The 12,389-nt window shown below is 40.3% G+C and overlaps 1 protein-coding gene across 1 annotated transcript; it reads right to left on the bottom strand.

Annotated features, from left to right (window-relative positions):
- Positions 1-8,560: 8,560 nt before the first annotated feature.
- LOC137242859 (AN1-type zinc finger protein 2A) lies at positions 8,561-10,572 on the bottom strand. Its single transcript, XM_067770112.1, has 3 exons — positions 10,025-10,572; positions 9,835-9,946; positions 8,561-9,351 (listed from the first exon to the last, which is right to left on the bottom strand). Exons 1-3 carry the CDS (start codon positions 10,456-10,458, stop codon positions 9,175-9,177), a joined length of 723 nt encoding a protein of 240 aa, XP_067626213.1. The 5' UTR covers positions 10,459-10,572; the 3' UTR covers positions 8,561-9,174.
- Positions 10,573-12,389: the final 1,817 nt, after the last annotated feature.

Here is a 12,389-nt window from a genome sequence, read left to right as displayed (position 1 = left end):
TTGCACATATATTTATATCCTTGCTAGGGGCAGATGCCTTGCCGTTGGGCGAGTGGTACAGTTATTTGCACTTATGCTTCCCCTTGCCCCATAGTGTTAAGCGAACCGTGCCCACTGAATGATTTGCAGTCAGGGGACGTATTTCACAATATTTGAACGGAGGCTTTCTGATTCTTAAAGTAACGTTGTCCTCACGACAACAGGATCCCGTGCTGTAGCGACCGGCTCTTCTTCACCATATTTTAATATAGACCACTAAGTCTTAGTATTTCTTGCGTGAGGCTAATCCTACGAACACGGTGGATCAATCAATAGTCAACGAAGATAATGTGCCGTGAAGTCGGAAGATGCGCTGCTATTTCTGCGGTGTCAGATCCCAAATATGCTGATATAGGATTGGAAGGTATGTCGGGATTATCGGCTCTCGGAGGACTGTCGGCAATACACCGTTCAAATTAAGAGACAAGTGGAGAATATGTTGTACACAGAGGTTGCGAATGTGGCCGTAGGGCATGTATAATTATTGTTTAAGTACCAGGATGCCAAGCCTTAAGGACAACAATCATAACATGACCGGAAGGACTAGCGAAAGGAGAAAAAACGTTTCAATTATGCTGCAAGTCGTAAAATGGTAAAGTGGTGTCGGGCAAGCTCCTCTCAACTTTTTGGGCAGGAAGTTTGTCTTAGCGCTGATCCAGGAGCCATGGCTCCATGGTGAGAAATTCTCAGCGCGAATTTGATGCGAAGTCGGAAGGTTTGGGAGAAGGCTACGTTCATGGCGAGGAAACGCCGAAGCTTATGTATGCTATGCAGTTTCAGAACCGTATGGTAGTAACCATCGAGTAGAAGATAAAACTTACCCATACTCTGGTATCCTGTAGGATATCCCCCGGAAGAGTTCATAAGGCTGGTGTATAAAGAAGGGCGCAAGGAGGGGCTCGTCATAGACGTGAATTCTAATGTGCACCCAAGAGCGTGAGAAGGTGGCGTTGCGCACTATGAAGGCGAACTCCTATTTGATTCTATACCTCAAAGTAATTTACAAACAGCCAAGAGAGGTGATCTTACATATGTTGGGCAAACTTTGTGTATGATATCTCAAAGTAAGTTTTGTTAGGCCATCATTTTTCGACATGCGCACATATGTTTCATCCTCTTTCAATGCAAAAATGTTTGAAACTGACATGTTGTGGTGAAAAGTCTCTTAAAGCGCTTGTCGACGACAATTTTCCATTGGGAGATGATGTAGAGCAACGGAAACGCAGTGCTATAAGTCTATAGTCTCCCTCATGGCAGAACCATAGAACAGGAACACGGATATTTTACTCTCAGTTCGCATCATTCCACTCTTAGTAAACATTGATTTCTCTGCCAAAAATGCTGTTGCATTTCGTTGTCGCTTCGAAGAAACATCTTTTGAAAAATTTTGAAAGGGCGAATTGAGAGGAATTTCCGGAATTATATTACGTCCACTCTAATCACTTATAATATGTTTAGGTATGGAATTTTCTCAAAGAGAAGACCACAACCTAAAGTCTGATGAGATGTAATTCTTATTATCGTCTTGTGCTAAATTGGATCCCACAAATTCATTCGGTGCTATAATGCTTTCAAAATCTGATAGCTCACTATTGGACGATGAAGGGGAACCAGATTCTTCGCCGTACGAACCCAATTTTGGCAAATAATTATCATCATTTCCGTTTAAAAAATCAGTGCCTGTATCATCGTCATCTGAATCAAGTATTTCGTCAATCAGCAGTTCGGTAATTTTGTCTGAGCTCAGCTTTTTCGAGATGGTATTTCTTTATAAAAGAAAGACGAGCGAAAGGTACATATAAGTACCGAAAGGTATATATAAGTACCAGCTCACTGAAACTCCACAAACTCAAGCAATTCCATATAAATATTTCACTAAATATGCTAAAGCTTGTAAATAAAATAAATATCTTCCATGAAAATAATTTGTTTGGCAGTTACAACTTTCTTTTTTAAGATTATTATTCAAAAACCAAACACGTGTCCGAACCTTTCACTATTTAGCTCGAAACTGGGCGTACTGCACAGGAGAAAATGATTTAATTTTTATATGTACCTTTAGACAAACTAAAAAGCCTGCTTTGGTGCACTTTTTATACAGTTTGAGTGTGATTTTGAGGATTTAGTCCAATATACACATTTAGTGGTATATAAGGTGCACCAACAGGTTCGAAAGGGTTAAGAAAGACTTCGTTTAAATGAAAGCGAAAATTGTTTACCCAGTTGTATGTGGTTTAATTGCATTGCATCTCAGAAAATTTGTTATTTGTTTATTTGGTTGGAATGTGCGGTTAGAAGCACGTAGAAATAATAGATTGTTTATAGCACAGCTGGGTATAAAAATGCATTACTTGCTTAGTATGACTTGATTATTATCACCATCACCGATCAAACACACATACATATTGTGACGAATATTTACAACACTAAGGGATACTATCATCTCCAAGCCGATACTAAGCAGTCACTAGTATGTACATAAACAAATCAATCATTATGTCTACATATATGTACGTACAAGCAGCGGAGAGAAACGCACAAACACATGAATATATCTGAGATACTCACAAAAGTATGCAATCATCGGTGGAAGTATCACTCGCATATACACGCGCATATTGACGGTTCTGTTCCTTTCCAGGTCTTTAAGCTACAGTTCGAGAAGACCGCAGCAGTGAACAACTGGAATGCTGAAGATAAAAATGCTGTATTGCTCGTAGCTTTAAAATGACCAGCTGCGGAAATCTTACAGACCATCCCAGAGTACGAACGTAACAGTTATGAAGCATTGATGGGCGCACTAGAGAGGCGATACGGAATCGAGCATAGGAGACAGATATACCAAATGGAGTTACTGAATCGCTTCCAGGGCCTGGTGAAACATTGCAAGAGTTTGCGTCGGATGTTGAAAGGCTGGCACATTTAGCGAATTCGGACGCACCCGTGGAATATACCGAAAGGGTAAAAATCCAGAGCTTTATTAATGGAATACGGGATATCGAAAAGAAGCGAGCGACATACGCAAACCCAAAACCTACATTCGCAGAAACGGTATCACATGCTCTGATTCAGGAAACAGCATTGCTTCTGTGTAAGCCAGTGTTCAAAGCACGCCGTGTGGAGATAGAAAGGCCAGACTGGGTGAACACAATATTGGAGGCGCTGAAAGGATCGCAAAAGCGGAGTGAAAGAGTTATCAAATGCTTCAAATGCGGGAAGCCCGGTCACATTGCACATCATTGTGATCTTGATCCTGGTGGTTTCAACAGCATGGGTGGTCTTAATAACAAAGCTGGAGGGGATGAGCAAGAGCGAGTAAGATGTAGAGATCGAGAGCTAGCTCCAGCTATTGAATGCCATGTGGCCATGTGATATCTGTGTCGCAAATTGGAAGGAAATCAAGCAATCTTACCGTTAGAGGGAATGTGGATGGCAAAGAACGTGTACTGACTGTAGATACGGGCGCATCTCATTCCCTGATTCTATCTGATTTGGTCAACAGGAGAGTAATGCCATTACCTGGACCAAGGTTGCGTATGGTCACTGGCGAGTATAACCAAGTCCGGAGAGAAGTGATCTGTGAAGTCTTAATCGGGGAAGGTCATGGTTCTACACAAAATCGTTGTGGCGGAGATTGTTGATTAAGTCATATTGGGAGTGGACTTCTTAGTTGACCATGATATCAAGATCGATATGCAGAGAAGGGTTATGCGTTATAAGAACCAGGATGTACCACTCAACTTCACTTTTGAGAAAGGGTTCAGCAGTACGCGAGTGCTGGTGGAGAAGACTAGGAAAAGACCACGAAAGTCAAAGGTAAAGGTTGATGGAACGAATGGGCCAAACAAAGCAAAATCAAATATACCTGCGAGAGAAACACTGGCATTGACAAATCCATATGGATGCACTAAACCAAAGGAAAGAATTTCGCAGAAAGAATGCAAGGGTGGTTTCAAGCCAGGGCACATGACTGTTTTGAAACGTCGGAACGATACTGATTATGCGAAGCCAATCCGTCAAGGGCAAGCTCTACGAAGTAGTTCATTGGCCAAACAACAGAGTGTGAGGAAACGAATCAGGATAATGAGTACTAGGATGAAACACAGGTACGACAAGAACAATAATTCGGAAGGTTTCCGGGAGGGAGATTTGGTACTGCTATACAAGCCTCACCGTCGGAAAGGTGTTCCATCCAAATTTTGGTGCAGTTGGTAAGACCCGTACAAAGTTGTGAAGAAGATCAGTGATCTACCACATACAAACTATTGGGAAACCCCGAAATAGGAGGGTGGTTCATTTGGAGATGCTAGCAGCGGTTAGTTCGAGAGATTTGTCTGATAGGGACGATCAGACTTAGGTGGAGGGCAGTGTGACGAATATTAGCAACACTAAGGGATACTATCATCTCTAAGCCGATACTAAGCGGTCACTGGTATGTACATAAACAAATCAATCATTATGTCGACACATATGTACGTACATACAAGCAGCGGAGAGAAACGCACAAACACATGCATATATCTGAGATACTCGCAAAAGTATGCAATCATCGGTGGAAGTATCACGCGCATATGGCTATGCGAGAAGCTATAATCGTGCATCTGTAGCTTATAGCTGGTAACTAAGTAGTAAATTCTAGAAGAAGAAACGCCTAGAAGTATGGGAACGACACAGCAGAGAGTATAAAAGGAGCGAAAGCTGTGTAATCAGCAATCAGTTTGATTTAATCACGCTATTGGTTGTGAAGTACTTTCAAGTAGTCAAATAAAAACCATTTTTGCATTATTGAATATTGGAGTTATTCATTCAATAGTTTAGTTATTCGAACGTTAGCAAAAGATTTGGAATAAGCGGTATTTCCCTAAATTCGTTACAATATATATGCTCATACATGATAAGGGCTTATTTAATAAGCAGTTTCACATATTCACTTACATATGTAGGTACTCAATACTCATGACTACGAAGCGACGAAACCGAAACCAATTTTTTATTTAGGTTTGAAAAGACATGCTACCGAAACCATTGCAATCACAGAAATCGGCTCTGATAAGTTTTATGGAACTATTTGGTTTAGTAGCTGCAACACGGGAGAATTTTAAGGATCGCAGTGGTCTTATCATATCGTTCTCGAGCGCGCCGAATTAATACATGGCTAAAGCCACCCCCAAAGCTAACAGGGAATGTTTGGATCGTTCTCAAAGCAAAGAAGGAGAGAAGACTATTCCTATCCACAAGAGCTTGTCCAGCTGAGCTATAGTGCCCTAAAACAGACTGTCACTATTTTCGTATAGGCTGCAAGACTATGATCCAATTTTGTTGTTGCAGCAATAAATAAACTCCCGAAGGTTTTGTGGGTGTTATCGACTTTTATAGTCCTTTGCCGGATATACATAGCTCGGGTACGTTCCGGTAACAGGCGCCATTAAGATAAAAGCCCGACCATCTCGGGAATGGTTTACCACATTGAACCTTCTAGGCCATCCCACCCCGACCCCTTTGAGGAACTTGGGTCGAGAGAGCCTCGCCTGTTAAGGTAACAGGATACGCCACGAGTAGGTGAGGATGACAATTGGGTTGGAGAATCTATAAATTGTGCTACCAACCCCTTGAATCCCAATATGATCTAATGATCAGGCAGGTTGAACTTATGTACAAAAGAAGGCTCTTGACTAGATAACCCGAAATCGGCAACGAAACTAATTTTAACAACCAAAACCGGGATGTTGTTGTTGTTTTTGTTGTTGTTGTTATTGTAGCGATAAAGTTGCTCCCCGAAGGCTTTGGGGAGTGTTATTGATGTGATGGTCGTTTGCCGGATACATATCCGGTACGCTCCGGTAACACAGCACCATTAAGGTGCTAGCCCAACCATCTCGGGAACGATTTATATGGCCGCATTAAACCTTCAGGCCATCCCCCCCCACCCCACCCCCAAGTTCCATGAGGAGCTTGGGGTTGCCAGAGCCTCGTCTGTTAGTGAAACAGGATTCGCCGCGGATAGGTGAGGTTGGCAATTGGGTTTGGAGAAGCTGTATATTGCGCTGGCTACCTGAAGGGTTGCGCTACACAGCCCCTTGAATATGGTATTTTAGTTGTCGTTGTTGTTGTAGCAGTACTTTGCTCCACCTAATAGCTGCGACCGATCACAAATTGTCATCAAATTCCTCTAACGAGAGTCCAAGGAAACTTGCTGTTTCAACAGGGGTAGACCATAATGAAAGGGGTGTTAGAGGCGTTGGTTCCACATTACAATTAAAGAGGTGGTTGGTGTCATGTGGGGACACATTGCAAGCGGGGCATACATTTTGTATGTCGGGATTGATTCTGGATATGTAAGAGTTTAACCTGTTACAGTATCTAGAACGAAGTAGAGCCAGAGTGACTCGCGTTTCCCTGGGGAGTATGCGTTCATTTTCCGCAAGTTTTGGGTACTGTTATTTGAGTACTGGATTCACCGGGCAATTCCTGGCATAAAGGTCCGAATGTGTGGAGTTCACCAAGGACCTGCTTGTGTTTTTTTGCTTCATACGTCTGAGTTCTCAGTTGCCGTATTTCCCCAAATGCGTACGGAGATGCCTCTTTAAGTCCCTAGGCGGTGTTGGCTCATCAATCAGATGTCTGTTGGGATGCCCAGTTTTCTGGGTATTCAATAGGAACTGTTTGGTTAGCATCTCATTCCTCCCCCTGATGGGGAGTATTCTCGCCTCATTATGTAGATGGTGTTCTGGGGACATAAGAAGACAGCCCGTGGCGGTTCTGAGAGCAGTATTTTGGCAGGCCTGTAGCTTCTTCCAGTGGGTAATTTTTAGACTTGGCGACCATATAGGGGACGCATAACATGCAATCGGCTGGCCAATTGCTGTATGTATTGCTATATGTGGTAATGAGCGTTTCTTTGTCTTTTCCCCAAGTACTGCCAGCAAGGGATTTGAGGATTTTATTACGGCTCTGGATTTTCGGTACAATCGCGGCTGCGTACCCACCAAAATGTAGATCCTGATCAAACGTCACACCCAAGATTTTGGGTGTAGGAAAGTCGGTAGCGTAGTGTCATCGACGTGGATGTTCAAAATGATCGACATTTGGGACGTCCATGTCGTAAATAAGGTCGCGGAGGATTTAGTCGGTGATAATGCCAGGTTTCGCGAGGCAAAAAAACTGGAGAGATCAGGGAGGTAGCCGTTTATTCTGTTGCAAAGCTCTTTGGGCCTGGGCCTGCGGCCATTATTGTGCAGTCATCGGCGTAGGAAACGATAGTAACTCCTTCTGGTGGCGAAGGTAGCTTAGATACGTAGAAATTAAACAAAAGTGGTGATAGGACACCACCCTGTTGCACCCCCTGTTTAATTCTTCTTGGTTTTGATGTTTCATTTCCAAATTGCACCGATGCCTACCGATCACCCAGATAATTTGCGTTCCACCTTTTACGGCATGGGGGAAGGGTAGACCCTTCCAGGTCTTGCAGTAACGTGCCATGGTTGACCGTATCAAAAGCTTTTGATAGGTCTAGCGCAACGAGTACTGTTCTATGGTGGGGGTTTTGATTTAAACCGCAATTTATCTGGGTGCTGATGGCATTTAGCGCGGTGGTGGTGCTATGGAGATGATGAATTTTATTTTTAAGAACGAAACAAAAATCAACCGAAAAGCCATACGAAAGTGGAATAAAAGGGAACTGGATATCAATTTGAAGTACGAAACCATATCGGAACTGAAACGTAAAAAATTTTAAATCCAACTGGAACGGAATCGAATTCGATATTTATTTATGATTACGAAACCGATATCGGAGAAAAGAGAAAACGGAACATAACCTAAGTGGAATATCATTTTCATTTTTGAAACTGGAAAAATTTTAAAGATAAAAGCGAAACTGAACCCGAAATATACTATAAAACCAAAACTGATGCTGAAAATTACTTCGAGGAACGAAACCGAACGGAGTTTTGTTTTAAATAACGACTCCTGAATTTATTTAACTTTTAAAATTGATTTATTTTGAATAATTATTTATTTTCAAGAACGAAACCGAAATTTATTTTAGAGCAGACAACGTTACCGAAATCGGAATAATCTGAAAACGAGATCGAATCGAAACAGAATTTGATTTGCAGAACGATACCGAGTCCGACTTTTAATTTTATAAACGAAATCGAATCACGTTTTCGTTTGAATCAGTTTCACTACTTGCTTTTCACAATTTATATTTTGAAGCTGTTTTAACTTTTATACATTTTTTTTATGTTTGTTATAGGTATAGCACCCCAACCCGTTTGGCTTGTTTCTCTGACTTGGAGGAATACCACTGCGGATAAGACACCGAATACCAAAATTTTAGCTGTTGCAGAAGAGCGGTCACATCACTGGTGAAGAACCCCAGACTTTGGCTGGAAAGTTTGTTTGAATCTTGTTAAGCCCCTCGACTAAGATGACGACGCCAGCGGATGCGTATAACCTTCTTACATCCTTCTCACACATCCGGAAGAAAACGTATTTCGCCAATTAGAAAATACTGACATTTTATTTGTTTGAAAAAACAATTCAATCATTTATTTGGTTTAAACAACTACTGATTTATAACAACTTGTAGAAAATAAAGTGCGATACAGTATTGATTCTAAGTAACGAATCTGTCTCTACTCAAACGATATGGCCTTGTTATATATAAGCTGTTTTATTCTAAATCTATGATTATGTAGGTTCAACTACCATAACCAGTGTCAGTAATCTGCTAATAATCTATTTAAAGATATGGGTAAGTTAATTTTTAATCCCAGGAATGGCTTATAGAAAATAAATACTCATAATCTGTAAGCGGAATGCTCCATAAAAACCTTAATGTACATATATGGGCTTCAAATGAGATTTCACGGAAAAGTAAGAATTGAAGAATGCCCTAAGATGAGTTAAGTCTACTTTAAAATGTATAGTCACTATGTTCATTAGTTTTACATTAATTTTACAAAACATTTGTGACATATATACATACATACATTCCCATCATAAGTTATCGCATAAGTTTACAACAATTATACTCTTATACACTACTAAATTAAACAATAATTCTACCAATAATATATTTCCGTATCGAATGTGTTAATTGTAGCATATTTTAGTATGAGTTATTGCACACTACGAAAGTAAGCATTTGTCCTTGACATTCGTCGACTGACCATCTTGTCCGCCAACACGTACTGTAGGATGTACTGAAGAATTTGCAGCCGCTTGATTTCGACGTTCACGATCCGCATTCTCATCCAATTCCATTATTGACAGAGCAAGTGCACGAGCTAATGCTTCGTCTTCGGACTAAAAAAGGTTGTAAATTAAGAATTGCATACACAAACAAAGGTAAAAGTCTAGAACAGGGGCCGAAGGCGGAAAATAAAAAGGTTAATTCGTTCAAAAGATATTAACCAAAAGATATTAACGAAAAACCGAAAAATAACCCAGAGTCCCTCCGAAACCGAGGGTTGGATCCATAGTATTTATAATATTTCTGCATTGGCTGCCTTTGGTCGCGATTATTAAAAATTACCCTTCCCGGTCCACAAATGGGGTGGAATCAAAATAAAATCAGTGCAAAATCCTTTTGTACATAATATTTTTTTTTCAGTACACAACATTACATTTGCCAACTTCAACTGTAAATATCTGCGGACCTAGATACTACTTTTCTTTTTTGCCTTCGTTTTCGAGGTCAATGCTCGTCTTTTGACACTTCTCCTGATTTTTTGGCGTGTATTAACAGCTGACCCCTATTCTAGAATGTCCCCAAACAAATATATATACCATATTTCCTTGAATGTTTTGCACTTGCGTTCCTGTTGTTACTGCAGTTAGTCTGGGTTGTGAATTGAACAGCGAAGTCGGTTTGTTTGTACGACGATATTCAGCAGCATTACTAAAATATCCAAAAAGATTTTAATATAATAAATTAGTATTTTAATAACTTATAAATTTATGAATATGCACAACTTACGCTGCCATAGAACGCTGATCGACATTTGCAGCTGCAGTACCTTTACAGTCATGATCTGTGGTATGTCTATGACGCAAGCAATAATTCCTTTTACACTCCTTACAAGTCACAGGTATGAGTTCCTTCTTTTTGCAATTCTTGTAGCTACAACGATTTGTGTAGATTTTTTTCGTATCAGATTTGCATTGCTGATCGATATGACGTCCTACGGTTAGATCAGGTTCGACTCCTGGTGCAGTGGGCACTGGTTCGCCACATAGGGGACATATTGGCACTTGCATATCTTGGCGACGTGGCCCTACACATGAATGCTTATCATAATTGAAATGCGTTGAGCAGAACACTTCATTACAAGAATCACATTTAAATGGCAGAAAATCTAAACGATTACAGGTAGCTTCGTTGCAGTGTTGACCGAGATGTGGAAATTCCATTTTTGATACTAAACACTTGGTGTCAGTGAAGACACTATTTAAATAGCTGTATGACGAAATTCTAGATTCTAGAAATACAGGAACTTGTATGATGGTAGATGACTAAACAAAAAAGCGCAAATTATTTAACAAAACACAAATGACATTTGACACCTTTTTCTGTCAAAATGTTTAGGCCTCCGGCGATTTACAAGCAGATTGACTGACGCTTGAAAAGCCACCAATTAACATTTCCATTGATAAACCATATCGTTCGGACGTGAATATGTCGTCATCGAATGATGATTTTTTTTACTTGCAACTACAACAGTTTTATTAAATAATAAAAAAATTTATAAAAATTTTATTAAATAATAATAAAAGCTTTACATTCCATAATGCTGGTAAAGATTGATAATTTTCAATAAATTTTAATATGAATTGCTGTTCTTCCGCGCACTTGTTCATGTTGAATGTCAAAACAGACTAAATACAACACTGCTGTTTTGTCAATCATACCCCACGACTATCAAATAAGCAAGCGTCAAAAATCAAAAATTTTTGATTTTCATCAACGTGTAGCCCACAACAAATACGTGTGTCACGAAGCCACCCGACTGCACTAAAGCTGCAGACATTGGTGCTTTATAGGTAACCGTATCGGTAACCTTATAACAGCTGATTCGACCAACCTTATGGGAATCAATGCAATCGATTACTGGTACCGCTAAGGTCGTAACCGTATCGTAGCCAACCAATTGGTTTTTGGTTTACAGTCGTAACGATAAACAGCTGATTACGTTAGGGATACGACTACACCGATACGACATCGCAGGAGGCCTTTTGTCTCGTAGTGAAATGTTCACGGTAGATGCTGCCAGTACTGAAAAACGCTAGGAAATATTTGTTTGTTCGTAATAGTCTAGTTGAGGGTCGACTGCTAATACGCTACCAAAAATATCGAGAGAGGTGTCAAAAGACGCGTATTAATCTCGAGAACAATAATCCGAAGGCGGAAAAAAAATTGTATATCTGTCCGGAGATAATTGCAGTTGAAGTTGGCGATTTTCATGTGGTTGTTGTTGTGTTGTACCCACAAAAAAAAAAATTTATTTTTCGCCTTCCTATTATTAATACTGATGTCAAGAGGGGTCGTTTGACACCTCTCTCGATATTTTTGGTAGCGTGTTAGCAGTCGACCCCTCAACTAGATTATTACCTAATTGAACAAGATAAATGATAAAATATGATTACTTTTAATGATCAAAAACTGAAATTACTTTTCGATCACTTTCTGGGAATCAATTCACGTTCTATGAAGTGGTGAAGTGAAAGCATTTTTCACCACTTCAGCTGATATGCGATTCAGTTTGAAAAAAAAGTGGTATTGACTGTCAAATTTTTTTCATTTAACGACAATTTTTCCTGCGTTGAATTTGCCCGTGAAAAATCTATATATATAAAAGAAAGTGGTGTTAGTTACGCTATTTATAACTCAAGAACGGAAGAACCGATTTGGCTGAAAATTGGCGCAAGAGGTAGCTTAAGCGGCAGTTACCCACCGACGTGTGCCGTACGTACGGACGTTTGTCGTACGAAACACGTTTAACCGAATCCTCAAGCCCGTAGGAATCAATGTGTTCGTCTGTGTTACGGTCTGCTGTTATGGTCTACGGTTACGGTTGACTTGGGAGCGTGTTCGCGCGAACACACCTGGTGATTGGTGATGGGGCGAAAGTTGCTATAAAAAAGTATCAGAAAACAAGAAAAAAACAGACCGGCGATCACTAGCGAAAATTACCACGAGTTTCCAGCCGCAAGTAAAACGAAGAAGACGTGGAAAAAATTTAGAAAAAGAAAAGCAAAAGGATAGCACGTTTTTCCGGGCGGGAAAAAGCAAGAGTTGGCTTTTCTTTTGCGCAGTTAATCGGAAAATTTTATAAACCAAAAAG

Source organism: Eurosta solidaginis, chromosome 2 (assembly GCF_040869045.1).
Source record: "Eurosta solidaginis isolate ZX-2024a chromosome 2, ASM4086904v1, whole genome shotgun sequence".
Classification (NCBI taxonomy): Eukaryota; Metazoa; Arthropoda; class Insecta; order Diptera; family Tephritidae; genus Eurosta; species Eurosta solidaginis.
The sequence above is the reverse complement of the archived record's forward strand: the minus strand, read 5'-3'. Positions and strand labels throughout refer to the sequence as shown.